This window comes from Micromys minutus (assembly GCF_963924665.1).
Source record: "Micromys minutus genome assembly, chromosome: 1".
Taxonomy (NCBI): domain Eukaryota; kingdom Metazoa; phylum Chordata; class Mammalia; order Rodentia; family Muridae; genus Micromys; species Micromys minutus.
Genome location: NC_137969.1, coordinates 81,643,124 through 81,659,747, shown reverse-complemented (window position 1 = coordinate 81,659,747; position 16,624 = coordinate 81,643,124). Strand labels below are relative to the sequence as shown.

At 36.3% G+C, this 16,624-nt stretch overlaps 1 protein-coding gene across 2 annotated transcripts in view; it reads left to right on the top strand.

The window, feature by feature from the left end:
* COP1 (COP1 E3 ubiquitin ligase) overlaps positions 1 to 16,624 on the top strand; it is a 109,815-nt gene that overhangs the window by 52,603 nt on the left and 40,588 nt on the right. For both annotated transcript variants that reach the window (XM_080924475.1, XM_080924474.1), the window contains exons 10-11: positions 1,936 to 2,050; positions 6,094 to 6,229. In XM_080924475.1, coding sequence (XP_080780601.1) covers positions 1,936 to 2,050; positions 6,094 to 6,229 — 251 coding nt within the window. The remainder of the gene's footprint in view (positions 1 to 1,935; positions 2,051 to 6,093; positions 6,230 to 16,624) is intronic.

The window sequence follows — 16,624 nt, the reverse complement described above, 5'->3', positions numbered from 1 at the left end:
TTCTTCTGGTAGTCTTGTGATAGCTTGATGTCAGACACCAGTGAAGGAAACCTTGAATGGTTTCCCTGGCTCTCTTTCTTGGTTTGACAAAATGGTGACCTGTATTCTGACAATTTTTATACTTTTAATATCTATGTTCACTGTGGATTTATTTTCTCCTGTCTCAACCTTTTTATTCTGTTTACTCTCCCTTTCTCCCCTAAAATTTCCCTGTATAATATAGGACTTTATTTCTGCAGATATTCCCAATCATGTTGAAGATGTTTTCTTCTATTTTAAATGAATTTTAAAATAAAATGTAATTCCATAATTTTGTTTTCCTCTCTCTATTTTCTCCTGTGATCTTTCTTCTCTCAAATTCATGGCTTCTTTTCCTATATTAATTACTAAACGTATAAATATAGCATTTTCAGTCTGTCTAATATTACTTGTATGCACAGAATCATAGCTGACCACTTGGTGTTAAATAACGAATTTGGAGGCTCTTTCTGCCTCTGCTGAGGGAGAAGGTTGGCAAATGTTATAATAATTATTTTTTTGTTTTGTCAAAGTAACTAGTAAAAGCAACGTAAGGAAAGAAGAGTTGTCCTCCCCCCCCCCCCCCTTACATTTTGAATTCATAGTCTATCCTTGCATGGGAGGCATAGTGGCAAAGCGTTAAGTCCGAACCTCTTACTTTTTGTTTCTGTTATGAGGCAAGCTCTTTCTTACTGACTAGTTATTCTGGCTAGCCAGTGAAGCCAATCCACCTCTTTCTCCTCCCTGGTTGGTTGGATAACAGATGTGTTGCACTACACCCAGCTCTTTAAAGTAGGTTTTGGGGTTCAAACATGAATCACCATGTTTCCATGGCATACACTTACCAACTTAGCTATTTTTCCCATCCTTAAGGGGGAAGTTTATATTTACTTTTCCTCCTCTTCTTTGCTTCTTAATAATTGTTACTTCTGTGTACAGCTACTAACTAAGAGCTTTATTTAAGTACATGGATTTGTAAAGTGCTGTATGCATACTTCCTGTTTTATCACAGAATAGTAGAACAGTGTGTGTTCCTGGGTCCAAACTCAATAATAAAATTAATTTTTATGATATTGTTGAGGGCTAGAGAGGTGAATCCAGAAAACTTTGGTATAGAGGAGTAGTTCATAGAATTATTTCTGGGTGGGTGGTTGTTGTGGTGCCTATAAAATCGCTCTAGGAATTTGAATTGAATGTTTTTAAAGCACATAGAGGGGTAGAAATTTACATTTATATATTGTAACTTGTTCAGCTAATGGATCTCTCCTACTTTGTCTTTTCCTCTTCCTGCCCATGTAATTAAAATTAGGTCACTTCAAGGGTTTTTGTTTTGTTTTATTTCTTTTTCTCTTATCAGTACTGTTCATTTTTTTGTCTTTTATCTAATTTTTTTCAACTTATACTCTTTTTCTTCCCTTCCTCTCTCTGCTTGTCTCTCTGTCTGTCTCCCCCCCTTTCTCTCCATGTCTGTCTCTGTGTCTGTATCTCCCCCCGCCATCTCTTACCTTTTGGAGAGAAGGTCTCCTGTAGCCCAAGACGGTCCCTAAACTTGATGTATAGCCAAGGGCGACTTGGAACAACTGATTTCCTGCCTCTGACGTAACTGATTACTGAGTGTACTGGTCTCCATCACCACTGCCAGTTTTATGTGGTGCTGGGGATGGAACCCAGGGCTTTCTGCATTCTAGGCAAGCATTTCAGAAGGCCTGTATGGCCTTTTTACATCACTGTTTTAAGAAAATTTTTCCCCATTTTTACTTGAAAAATTGGAAAGTATGATCTGAGAATTGTAGTTTTTCACCATTTGTAGTCACTTTAATGTAATGTTCATTTAAAAGTACTTAAGTAATCATTTGGCTATTCTGTATAAGAGTGTGAACTGTGCTGAGTTATAAGTGTCTTTTCTTATCATCTTAGACAAAGAAACAGCCTTGGTATAACAGCACATTAGCATCAAGACGAAAGCGACTCACTGCCCATTTTGAAGACTTAGAGCAGTGTTATTTTTCTACAAGGATGTCTCGTATCTCAGGTACATGTTCAGGATTCCTCTTAAAATATCTGAAAATCATCCTTCAGCTGTTTTTCCAGGTTCATATGCTAGATTTATGGAAAGTTCTAATTGCAAAGCAAAGTGTGTTTTTGGAAGTCTTATCAGTAGTGTATAGGCTTCTAGATACCTTAAAGAATGTTGTTTTGTATTGGTATCTTTATCCCTCGCTCCAGAATGTTTTATCTATATAAAGTTTGAAAATAACCATGAATATGTAGCTAGCAACAGCAAGTTCCATTCAACTAGCTCCTTATTCAACATTAATAAATCTTAAGAACTATTCCTTGTTCCAAGGATAAAAAGATGGAAGAATTGATTCTTATCAATCTGAAGTAAAAAACAACAGGTAGCTAATAAATAACAGATGTGCCATATAAATGTGCAATATTTATTGATATAACTGAGTGTGAAAAATCTAGGCCAAAGTAAAAATGAAAAGACTTAAGAGAATGTTGTATTTAAGGCAGCCTAGTATGAATTATATGGAAACATTCAAAATAGAACGAATACCATGGGTCCGCATGGGCATGGAAGCATAAGATATTTTAGAGAAGTAATGTAACTGTTGGTCAGCCTTTCTCAACATCTTTACTCATCTGTCAAGGTTGGATATTAGTAGCAAACTTACATGTGTTCAAAGAGTTACAGATGAGGACTTAAAGTACTTGCTGTCCTTCCTGAGGACCTACGTTTAGTTTCCAACAATCACATCAATAGTCTGAATGTATCTCTAGCATCACAGGGTCTGATTCTTTCTTCTGGTGTCTCTTGGGCACCTGCACACACACATACCCATAAAAACAAACAAACAAATATTTAATAGTTAGAGGTAGAATGTACGGAACACAGTACTAACTAATTTCATTAGTAGTGTGTATGTTGTAAATGAACATTATCAAGGGGATATTTGTCTGGTAGTATATTGCTTATTAAAAATTATAAGTCTTGGGCTGGAGAAATGGCTCAGTAGTTAAGAGCACTTACTGCTCTTCCAAAAGTCCTGAGTTCAATTCCCAGTAACCTCATGGTGGCTCACAACCATTTGTAATAGGATGCTCTCGTCTAAAGTGTCTGAAGACAACTACAGTGTATTCACATATGAATAAAAAAATCCCTGCATCTTGATTTTCTTCCAAATGAATGAACATCTTTATATTATATTGTATAAAAATTGTGTGTGTGTGTGTTCTGTTTACATCTTTGATATATTTGCCTCATAATTAGTGATGGAAAAAATTATTAAATTATGTAGGCTGACTATGTGGCTCAATTGGTAGTGTGCTTGCCTTCAGCAGAATTTGATCCCTAGTAGTATATTAAAAAGCAAAAATAAGCATGGCATGCTTGCCTGAAATGCTAGTTTGAGAGTAGCATCAGTAAGATTAGAAGTGCAAGGTTATCCTTGACTGCATTATAAGTTAGTGGGCAGCCTACACACACACACACACACACACACACACACACACACACACACACACACACACATACATTTAGAAAAATACTAAAACATGTCTTAAGCATATTGGATTTGAAGTTAATGATGAGTTTTTTTTAAGAGAAGAAAATGTTGCACTCACTGCTAAGTGTTTAAGTCTTTTATAAAATGTTTATGATAGTTTATAAATATAGACTACAATAAGGAGTGGTTAAGTAAATAGTGGTTTGATCCCTTATTTTAATGGTAGGGAATTCCTGCTGATCCCTTTAAACATTACTTGCTATTTTGATGCTGAACACATTACAGGGTAGATACTGAGTAGTTTCTTTAAAGTAGAGATGACAAAGGCCTTGACATGGAACCATCCTTAGTTCACTGGCAACAGAAATGCCTGATGTTATAGTAAAAGAGAATACTGGATACATAGTTACAGGACAGGAGATCTGTAAATTCACACCAGGAGGCAAATTAGATAGATTTTTTTATTAACGTCTTTATCATGCTAAAAGCATCTTGTCTCTGGTTTTTACAAGTCCTTAGTTGTGCTGGATTTGCACATTGGCTTCCTGTAACTGTACTATTGAAGATGAGGTTTTTTTGACAGGAGGAAACCTAACCTCCAGTGACATTCATCCAGTTTTAACTGTATTTTATCATTTTCCTCCTCTGCCTGGCTTTGCAGTTGTAAAAATGACAAATGGTCTTGACATTTTTTGAATGAATGAATGAATGATTGATTGATTGATTTATTATATGAGTGCACTGTAACTGTCTTCAGATGCACCAGAAGAGGGCATCGGATCCCCATACAAATGGTTGTGAGCCACCATATGGTTGCTGGGAATTGAACTCTGGACCTCTGGGAGAGCAGCCAGTTCTCTTAACTACCAAGCCATCTCCCTAGCCCAATGTCTTGACTTTTTAATTATAATTTTAAAAGGATGTAATAAAAAAATCATTAAGGAAAAGAAAAATTACTGAAACTACTTCTAAACTAACCTGTAATTAAAATGGAGAGGTGGTATGCCAGCAAATATAAATGGATATTGATATAAAACAGCTTAACTGACAAAATTCAAGCCTTCTTTATAACCAGATATAAGAGCAACAACTAGTGTGCATTTAGATGATGAAGTAACTACTTTTTTTATATATTTGTTTTGTTTTACATGTGTGAATGTTTTGGTACATGTATATCTGTATCTGTACCACATGTGTGCCTGGTGCCTGTGGAGGTCCTAAGAAGTTGCCAGATCCTCTGTATCTAGAATTATAGATGGTTGTAAACTACCATGTAGATTCTGGGAGCCAAACACAAGTCATTGTACTTTTTAGTATCTGAGCCATCTCCAGCTATTTTTTGTTCTTGTTTTTTGTTTCTTTATAAAGTGTTACATATTTATATTAATCAGCTTAAATGATAGGTAGGAGTACATTTATACTAGAAACAAATGGTCTTCCACAGTCTTAAATACCTGTGATTGTGTACTTAGGAACTGAAGACAAAATGGTTAAGACTAGATTAACATTAAATGTTTTTCTGAACGAGTGTCATGCCAGTACTTACTCTAGTAAATAGCTTATAGTAATGGGATTACAACTGAAGATACACAGTATCATGTCCACAACACTGTAGTAGTTGGTTTTGGTGGCTGCCTGCTCCTGTAACATACATTTTATTAATATTCTATTGAACTTTCTCAGTGTAATCTTTGTGGAATAGGATCTTATCTCAATTGTGATATTGCAGCATGCTGGTTAAGTCATTTTTGTACGGTTTTTAGAATAAAAACACTACTAACTTGAACCCCTTTAATCCAGGGTAAATAATTGTTACAGTTTTTGTTTGTTTTGTGTTTAGAGTTCTTTGGGGAAAAGATTAAAATGCAGATTTCCAGCTGCCTTAAAAAACTGAGTACTTTATGTTTTATTGAAAGCATACCTCTGTATTAAGGATAAGTTGACAGTTATTTGGTACATTAATGTTATGATTTAAGTCTCAGGTGGTTTAACTGTAAATAGTTAATTTACCTCAAAGGGACTTTGTGTGATGTCATTACTTTTGTCTTTGAGAATCACTAATTTATACATTACAGTTTTGTACCTATGGCTAAGAAAAGGAATTAAGAAATCAATTTTTTACCTAATATTTGTTATATGATTTTGCTTTGCTCGTAAATGTAGAATAAGTATACATTCCTATAAACAAATTTTGTTAAATAACGACAGTCTAAGCACATGTAGATCTTCCTCCAGCAGTTGCTGTCAGGTTGATGGTTGGAATATGATTTTTTTAACGATTTATGTGCAGTAGAAGGTTTCTTATTATTTTTTCCTGATTTCAGCGCTAAAACTAGAGGAGATTGCCTTCGTGTTTTATTGGAATAGAAAGAGGTTTCAGTGAATTCCTAGACCATTTTAATTAAAGCTAAAAGTTCACCTAATTAGTTTGAGCATACTGCTGTTGTTTTTTTTTAAATCTTCAAAAATACTTTATATATAAAAATAATCTTTTAATATGAAGATGTTCTTTGCTTCCTTTATAGTGTCATTCATTTATTTAATTTTATTTTTTCTGATACAGATGACAGTAGAACCGCAAGCCAGTTAGATGAATTTCAAGAATGCTTGTCCAAGTTTACTCGATACAATTCAGTAAGACCTTTGGCCACACTGTCTTATGCTAGTGATCTCTATAATGGTTCCAGCATAGTTTCTAGGTAAGTGTTTGGCACTGTTCTTATGTGTTCTTTTTTTTAAGTATAAGGAAACTTACTCAATTTGAGAAACAAGTATAACATGTCTTTGCGACTTGGGATTCGCAAGCTACATTGCTTTCCAGTTACTAGGAGCTAGTAAATTGCATGCTCATTACTATGCCTCTGACAGAAGGTTGCAGTTTCTCTTTGTATAATATATCTGATGTCTTACGGTGGGAGGTGCTCTCTATGTCCTTCGGTTTTGCAAGTCTGTATAGAACTGGTATATTTCTTTCTGAATATTAATATTGATTCTTCAGTAAAGCATGCCATGGAATGTATGAATATGATCAAAGATCACTGTATAGTTTGTACAGTTAGTATACACTAATAAAGATTATATTAATTTGAGAGATAGCTGTATGTAGTCTAAATAAAAATATACAAAGCAGAGACTGACAGTGTGTTTTTAAAATGTATTCTGTGGCCAGTGGTATAAAACAGCTAATGATTGCTTGCCTTAAAAGCAGGAGAGCCTAAGTTTAATACCCAACACCCATGTGAAATAAAGGCCAGGCATAGGAGTGCTTGTTTGATATGCTTTGCTGTTGAGGCAGACCTGGGAGCTTTTGCCATGTTGACAAGTTGTAGGACTGTAAAGGGAGACAGTACTTGAGGAATGGCATTCAAAGTTGTCCTCTGTCTTTTGCATATAGATATGTTCATGTGAACACATGTGCCTGTGCTTGCAAACACACAAATTTCCCACAATATATAAATTTCTATTTCTTAAAATAATACACATCTAAAACCACCAGGCTATATCACATCTAGCCTATTTTCAGTAGACATTCAATGTGAGATGAGTTACATTTAAATATTTTAAATTAAAATTTCACAAATTAAATAGATGTACTTAATTGGATGCTTAGTCTTTTTTATTTTCTCCCAATTATATTGAATTAACATTCCTTAATGAAATATTTCCAAAGTTTTGAGTTTGTTATTCCAGCAGAACAAATGAACACTAATAAGTAGCAAGAAAGGAAAAAGGAGCTTTGAAACTTTAATTTTGGTTACTACTTTTTGTACTTTTGTACTTTTTAGTAATTCATTCTAAAATTTGATTTATTCTAATGAAAGAGGGTTAAAAACTACTAAACCAATGTTGGCTAGAACAAATTATTCTTATTCTTCTTCTTCTTATTATCATCATCATCATCATCATCATTAAAATTATGTAAGATCTGTGTCATGTTGATTACTGCACTGAAACTAGATTTTCTGAGAGAAAAAAAAAAAAAACTAAACCAAATAAATCTCCCCCTTGCTTATGTGGATTTAATACCAGATCCATCAGTCCACAAGGTGGCAGCATTTGTGAGGTTTCTACTTGTAACATAATTGACAAAGTTAGAATTGGATGGTTTGTTCAGATTCCTTCTCCTATCTATTATATGGTCTTAAGTTAATAACAACAAATTATGGAAAAACACTTCCTTAAATATACACCACATTTTACATATTGTTTTCTGTGCCACCAGACAGGATTGCCTTGAAATTGCACCTTTTAAACTAACTCAGTGTGTAGTACTGCTACTGGCCTCAGGAATTTCTGATTCGAATTTCACATCCCTATATATAGTACAGTGGTTCTCAACCTTCCTAATATCATAACTCTTTAATACAGTTCCTCATGTTGTGGTGAGCTCAACCATAAAATTGTGGGTTTTTTTTGTTTGTTTGTTTTGTTTTTGCTTTTTTGCTACTTCATATCTCTAATTTAGCTATTATTATGAATCTTAAAGTAAATATCTGTGTTCTCTGATGGTCTTAGGTGACCTCTTAAAAGAGTCATTTGGTCCCCGAAGGGTGATAACCCACAGGTTGAGAACTGCTGCTATAGGTTTATTATGCTCAGAACTGTTAACTACTTTATATCAGGTAATTAATTGGTTTTATCATTTGGCTTCTGATTTACTCAAGTTAAAAATATATTGTATGCAGCTTTGTGAACTTATGAGGTTAAATAATTATGTTTATGTGATTGTGTTTATTGATGTAAAAAATCAGTCACTAGTAAATTAGTCACTTGTTAGTTTTAATTACTACAAGTAATTAAACACTACACGATTTCTTAAAGGATAATTGTGGCTGTTTTACTTGCAGTTTCTAACATACCCCTTTAGCTTAGGTACTGTGGTTAGTTGTATTTTATAGGAGAGAAAGTTGAAGTAAAGCAAGTGTGACTTGGCCATGATCAGAACACTGTAGTATGGATGAAACTTAGATTTGAGCCCCAGGCTTGTTGAACCTTTATGGTGCTCTGTTGTTGCTCATATCAGGACTTAGGGACTAAAGTTTCAAGTGAGACACCTGTAAAACTGCAAACTAGTTTATTCTTTAGGTCCTTTATGCTCCTGTTCCTGTCTTCTCTAACTGGCACTTCATAGTGAATGTTTTAGAGTTTTAATTTAATATTTATACTGTGTGGTGTCCAGTAGTCGATAAAACGACAGGAATTAAACTTTGTTTAATAATAGATGTTTACAAAGATTGTTTTTAATGACCACCAGTATTTATCCAGAGTAGAATTGTAACACTATTTATTGAAGAATGCTTGGGAGTTTTTCAGTTTACTTAATAGATGTCTTGGTTAGGACTTTATTGCTATGAAGAAACACCATGGGCAAGGTAACTTATAAAGGCAAACATTTAATAGGCACTGGATAACGGTTGCAGGGGTTCAGTTCACTAGGGAGTGGGGTAATTATTGTGATAGGCCTAAGCATATTTTTGTTCGGAGAAATGTGGATTTTGGGACTTTGTAAAGCACTGGAATACTTTAAGTGGGCTTAATGGGCCCTAGTAGTAGAAGCACGGAGGACACTGGTTTTGGGGGTGATTGGATCTATTTTCATTCTGCGTGCTGAGTGCCAGTTGGACCAACACCATTTGTTGAATAGGCTGTCCTTTTTCCATTGAATGTTTACAGCTCCTTTGTCAAAAACCAGGTGACCATATACTTGAGTGCTCATTTCTGGATCCATTGATCCACGTGCTTATTTCTGTACCAGTACCATGCAGTTTTCAGCACAATTGCTTTGTAATATAGCTTGAGGTCAGGGATAGTGATTCCCGAAGATGTTTTCTTGTTGTTGAGGATGGATTTCGCTATTCTAGGTCTTTTGTTATTCCAGATGAAATTGCACATTGCTCTTTCCAACTCAATGAAGAACTGGGTTGGAATTTTGATGGGGATTGCATTGAATCTGTACCTTTTGGTAGGATGGCCATTTTTAAAATGTTGATCCTTCCAATCCATGAGCATGGGAGATCTTTCCATTTTCTGAGATCCTCCTCTATTTCCTTCTTTAGAGGTTTGAAGTTCTTGTCATACAGGTCCTTCACTTGCTTAAAGTCACACCAAGGTATTTCATAGTTTTTGTGACTATTGTGAAGGGTATCTTTTCCCTAATTTCTTTCTCCACATGTTTGTCCTTTGAGTATAGGAAGGCTACTGATTTGTTTGAGTTAATTTTATATCCAACCACTTTGCTGAACTTGTTTATCAGCTGTAGGAGTTCTCTGGTGGAAGTTGTGGGGTTTCTTAAGTATTATGTCATCTGCAAACGGTGATGTTTTTATTTCTTCCTTTCCAATCTGTATCCCCTTGATCTCCTTTTGCTGTCTAATTGCTCCAGCCAGGACTTCCAGTACTATGTTGAATAGGTAGGGAGAGAGTGGGCAGCCTTGTCGAGTCCCTGATTTTAGTGGGATTGCTTCAAGTTTCCCACCATTAAGTTTGATGTTGGCTGTATATTGCTTTTATTATGTTTAGGTATGGGCCTTGGATTCCTCTTCTTTCCAAGACTTTTAACATGAAGGGGTGTAGAATTTTGTCAAGTAGTTTTTCAGCATCTATTGAGACGACCATGTGGTTTTTTTCTTTGAGTTTGTATATGGTGGATTACATTGATGGATTTCCGTATGTTAAACCAATCCTGCATCCCAGTTATTAAGCCTACTTGATCATGGTGAATGATCCTTTTGATGTGTTCTTGGATTTGGTTTACAAGGATTTTGTTGAGTATTTTTCATCAATGTTCATAAGTGAGATTGGTGAGGTTCTCTTTCCTTGTAGGGTCTCTGTGTGGTTTAGGAACGAGGGTTATTGTAGCCTCAAAATATGAGTTAGGTAGAGTTCCATCTGATTCTATTTTGTGGAATAGTTTGGAGAGTATTGGTTTTATGCCATCAATAAATGTCTGAAAAAAATTCTGCACTGAACCCATCTGGACCTGTGCTTTGTTTGGTTGGGAGGCTTTTGATGACTGCTTCTATTTCTTTAGATGTTATGGGATTATTTAGATTGTTTACCTGGTCCTGATTTAGCTTTAGTATCTTGTATCTGTCTAGGAATTCATCCATTTCCTCCAGGTTTTCTAGGTTTGTTTAGTATAGGCTTTTGTAGTAGGATCTGATGATTTCTTGAATTTCCTCAGTTGAGTCCTTATTTCTCCACTTTCCTTTCTGATTTTGTTAATTTGGATACTCTCTCTTTGCCTTCTAGTTAGTCTGGCTAAGTGTTTATCAATCTTGTTAATTTTCTCAAAGAACCAGCTCTTGGTTTTGTTGATTCTTTCAATGGTTCTTTTTGTTTCTATTTGGTCTATTTCTGCCCTGAGTATGATTATTTCTTGCTGTCTACTCCTCTTGGGCGTATCTACTTCCTTTTGTTCTAGAGCTTTCAGCTGTGCTGTCAAGTTGCTGATGTATGCTCTCTCCAGTTTCTTTTTGGAAGCGCTCAGAGCTATGAGTTTTCCTCTTAGTACTGCTTTAATTGCATCCCATAGGTTTGGGTATGTTGTGCTTTTGTTTTCATTGAATTCTATAAAATCCCTAATTTCTTACTTTATTTCTTCTTTGACCCTGCTATAATTTAATAGAACATTGTTTAGGTTCCATGTGTATGTGGTCTTTTTGTTGTCTTTGTTGTTGTTAAAGACCAGCCTTAGACCATAGTGATCTGAAAGGATACATGGGAGTATTTCGATCTTCTTATATCTATTGAGGCTTGTTTTGGGACCGATTATGTGGTCAGTTTTTGAGAAGGTGCCATGAGGTGCTGAGAAGAAGGTGTATTTTTTTGTTTTAGGATGATATGTTCTGTAGATATCTATTAATTCCAGTTCGTTCATAGCCTCTGCTAGTTTTACAGTGTCCTTGTTCAGTTTCTGTTTCCATGATCTCTCCATTGGTGAGAGTAGGGTATTGAGGTCTCCCACTACTATTGTGTGGGGTGAAATGTATTTTTTTGAACTTTAGTAGGGTTTCTTTTATGAATATCGGTGCTTTTGTATTTGAAGCATATACGTTAAGGATTGAGAGTTCCTCCTGACAGATTTCCCCTGTAATTAGTAAAAAGTGTCCTTTCTTATCTTTTTGATAGATAACTTTTGGTTGAAATCTGCTTTATTCGATATTAGAATGGCCACTCCAGCTTGCTTCTTGGGGCCATTTGCTTGGAAGGTTTTTTCTCAACCTTTTACTCTCAGATATTGTCTGTCTTTGTCTCTTAGATGGGATTCCTGTATGCAGCAAATTGCTGGGTTTTGTTTATGTATCCAGTCTGATAGCCTATGTCTTTTTATTGGGGAATTGAGTCCATTTATGTTAACAGATATCAAGGAATAGTGGTTGCTGTTTCCTGCTATTTTTGGTTTTGGAGGTTGAATTGTGCCTGTATGTCTTTCTTCTTTTGGTTTCCTTGCTTAGGAGTTTTCTTGTTTTTATTAGGATGTAGTTCCTCTAGTTGTATTGAGTTTTCCAACTATAATTCATTGTAGTGCTGGGTTTCTTGTCAGATATTGTGTAAATTTAGTTTTGTCTTGGAATGTCTTAGTCTCTCCATCTATGGTGATTGAGAGTTTTGCTGGGTATAGCAGGTTTGGCTGGCACCTGTGTTCTATTAGGATCTGCATGATGCTTGTCCAGGCTCTTCTAGCTTTCATAGTCGCTGTTGAGAAATTGGGTGTGATTCTGATTGGTCTGCCTTTATATGTTACATGACCTTTTTCCCTTACTGCTTTTAGTATTCTTTCTTTGCTTTGAGAACTTGGTGTTTTGACTATTATGTGTCAGGAGGAATTTCTTTTCTGGTCCAATATATTTGGAGTTCGGTAGGCTTTTTTCATGCTCATGGTCATCTCATTCTTAAAGGTAGGGAAGTTTTCTTCTATGATTTTTGTTGAAGATATTTACTGTGCCTCTGGTTGATATTCTTCGCCCTCTTCTATTCCTATTATCCTTAGGTTTGGACTTTTTTTGTGTCCTGGATCTCCTGTACATTTTGTGTTAGGAGCCTTTTGGTTTTTGCATCTTCTCTGACTGTTTTGTCTATGTTTTCAATGTTGTCTTTGGGCTCCGAGATTCTGTCTTCCATCTCTTGTAGTCTATTGGAAATGCTTGCATCTGTGACTCCTGATTTCTCGTTTAGGTTTTCTACTTCTAGGGTTGTCTCTTTTAGTGTTTTCTTTATTGTTTCTATTTTTGTTTTAAATTCCTTCTTGTATTCCTTCATCTCTTTGGTTCTGTTTTTCTCTAGTTCTTTGAGTTCTTTGAGTGTTTTTCTTGTTTCTTCTTTAAAAGCTTCTAATTCTTTATGCTTTTCCTCCCGTTCTTGTTTAAGAATCTCTATCATCATATTGATGTATGATTTCAGGTCTGCGACTTCTTTTTCTGGAGTGTTTGATATTCCGCTGTTTGCTGTGTTGGGAGAGCTGGGTACTGGTGTTGCCAGGTTTTCTTGGTTTCCTTGGGGTACGTTCTTTCCCTTTCCTCTTGCCATCTTGTTGTCAGTCTTGTGTTGATGCCGGGTTACTGGTTCCCTGTACTGAGCTGGGGCAGGAAGGGGTATCGGCGAACCTCTCTTTTCGCACGCTGTGCAGAGATCTCTCTGCACCCAGGCTAGTCGGAAAGCCTCCTCGCCAGTCCTGTGTTCCTGGATCACTGCTGCACCACTGCTAGCTCTGGTTTACTTTCATGAAGAATATTTTGATCAAGTGTAGCAAGATTAAAAAAGAAAAGCACAAAATATATGGTTCAAAGATTTAAGGAGCACCAGGAAGTAAATTAAGCTAAATCCTGTGTTCAAGGATATTACAAGGAATTAAGGGTGTGGGGACTTTAGGGCAAGATTCCATCTACCCAAATTTACAGATTATGTGTTTGCAATTGAACAAGGTATAGTTATATCAAGGTAGGCCTTTTTTTGACGTGGTTATTGTTTTCATTTGGACTTTTAATCCTGAAGGAACTACAATACAGAAATGGAGGAGACACCTAAGATTGGCTTTTGAAGCATAGTCACCATGAAAATCTTAGGTGCAGGCATGCTGGTACATTCCTTTAATTCCAAGGTCAGAGTCAAGCAGATTACATGGGTTCAAGGTCAACTTGGAACAGAGCAAGGTCCAGGTATAGAAAAGCTTGGGTTATACACACCTTTGATCCCATCACTCAGGAAACAGTCTTGTAATTCCCTGAGTTCAAGGTCAGTCTACAGAGCAAGTTCTAGGACAGACAAGCTTAGGCAATGAAGGATTTGGAAAACAGAAAGCTGGTGATGATGTGATAAAACGTGGTGGTGGTGGTGGTGGTGGTGGTGGTGGTGGTGGTGGTGGTGGAGGAGGAGGAGGAGAGACATGTTTCAACCCCACAAAGCAGCACAACTCGGCAGCTTCAGTCATGTTGCTCCTGGTCAGAGTCAAAAGGGTAAGGAGTTATTGGGATAATAGATGTTGGTTAGCTCAAGATGAGAAATTAGTGGTGATTAAGAAGAGATTAGCATTACTGGGGCAAAATATTCTGAAAGTGTTTTCTGAGAGCACAAGGGAGCTGTGTTCTAGGGATAGCCAAGGTTATATCTCCTGCTAAAGTTGGACTTGGTGATGTACAAGAATCATCTAGGTGGTACTGTTTTTGAAGGCATGAATGAATCATGAAGAACAGCTGAGGCCTGGCATTGTGAGAGGCCCCGGAAGGCTCTTGGTGAAGGTGTAGCCATAGTTGCAGTTGGCCTTACCACCTGGGGGGAGCCTGTGAGAGTCTGTTGGTAAAGCCTTGTTGCAGTGGAAGACGACAGCAAATTGGAGATGCTAACATCTACCAAGAGTAGCATTTGCAGTAGAGTGGAGTCAACCAGAGTGCCACAGAGGGCAGAGTTGGAGAAGCGACCCAAGCCCTTTGGAGAAGTCCAGAAGATCGTGTGTGGATCACAGCCATTGGAACAAGAAGTTGTAACATCAAAGTTGTCTTAAGGTTTTAGGATGCCAATCCCATGGGATACCTGCCAAGGAAAACTGCTAACAGGGACCAGCCCAAGAGAAAGGATTGTGTTGCAGTCAAGAAAGCTGAAAGGAATTGGACATCAGACATGGAGATTCAGAGTTTGAAATTTGCCTACCTCGTTTTTTGGTCTAGTATTTTCTCATTATAACATTTGGAATGGTAGTATATATCCTGTGATGTTGAAGTATGTAATCTGCGTTTTGATTTTGCTTTTATAGGAAATAGCACTTAAGTGATTGAATGACTCTTAGAAGAGACTTTAGACTTAACATTGTTGAGACTGCCATAGACTATGAGGACTTTTGAAATTAAACCGAAATGTATTTTGCATTATGCTATTGGCTAGTTATGCCCCCATAACGTACATGTTTGAACAAGCCTATGGGTGCCAGGAAGTGGAATGGGATGGCTTAAATATACTTGGCCAAATGGGAAGTGGCACTGTTAGGAGTTGTGGCCTTGTTGGAGGACATCACTGTGCAGGTGGGCTTAAAGGTCCTATGTTCAAGCTTCAAGTGTGGAAGAGACCTGGCTGCCTGTAGAAGAGAGTCTACTCCTGGGTGCCTTCAGATCCAACTCTCAGTTGCTTCTCTAGCACCATGTCTGCCTGCATGCGTCATGCTTCCCACCATTATAATGGACTGAACCTTATAAGAGCTGCCTTGGTTGTGGTGTCTCTTGTAGTAATAAAACCCTAACTGAGACAGTAGATCTTCAGGATATCTTTAACCTGATTTCTGAAGGAATGAGAAATGAGATGAATGGTAATCCAATAGACAACATCTCTTTCAAGAATCTTAAGGGTTAGTGTTCCAAAGCTGTATATTAAAACTATTTTAGGCTGAAAACTTTTATCAGAAAGAATTCTTATTTGTCTGCTTTCCTGCCATATTTTAAGGTCTGGCACAGGGTAGGCATTCAATGGCAAATGTGTGCTCAGTGGATGCATGACTGCAGAAAGCACTGTTGAAGGCGACTCGTCTGCTGCTGTTGATTTGCTGCTTCCAACTCTGTGCCTCTTAACTTTTCCTGGGCAGGGAGAGGTCAGTTCAGCCGCAGGTACAGTTAGATGGTTAAAACCAGAAAAAGTAAATAACAGAATAATCAAAAAATTCCCACTAAATCAGAAAGTAATTTCTCACAAAAGTTTGCAGTGTTGTAGAAATTGTTTTTGAATATGGCTTACCTATACATAAGTTTAAAGGGAAAACAAATTTTAATTTTGCCTCTACTGGATAAAAACAGAGAAATAAAATAATAGATGTATTTACACATATTCCATTGTGCATTTAAGAGAGATTTTATAAATGCATATAGAATGTAACTTCTAATCTGAAATGGGGATGAGGAAAACCACTTTGAATGAGAACTTTTCATGTCATTGATTTTTTTTAAACACTATTTTATTTCTCTTATTTGTCTACCCTAACTAGAAATAAATTTAGTTATTAACCTTACTTGAGATAAAATGAAATATTGAAATTATTCTAGGATTTTTGTCTCAAACACTAAGTTGCTAAGTAACTGTTAATAGTATTCTGTCTTTTCAGAATAAATGCAGCCTTTATAACAGTGATTGATGATCTGCTACCAGGCTTATAAAAAGCCCTTTGTTAGGTTCATTTTCAGAGTGGTTACTTAGGGGATCGTGAGCCACTTACTATATTTTATAACATAATTCTATAACATAACATATAACATATATAAACACAGGCATTTTATAATGATGGTTGATCTCCAAGTCTTGGTCCTTAAGAGGAAACTGTTTTTATTATATTACAAGACACACTGTAGGGTAAGGCCTTGAGTTGTATCTTTAGCACCACCAAAATAAAATAAAAATTTTGAATTAAATTGGCTTATTTCCTATTTTTGAGCATTTAGTGTTTCTTGGAATTCTTCTTAACTCTTTTGTTACATAGCCTGGTCATGCTATCCTTACTAATCTGTTCTGAGAAAGACGTTCTGTCCTTGGATAAACCTCATAGAATGTACTTAAGGCTTTGATGCACCAAGAAAACTTTGACTATTTTCATGTTATGTTTTGTTTTACATGTGCTTTAT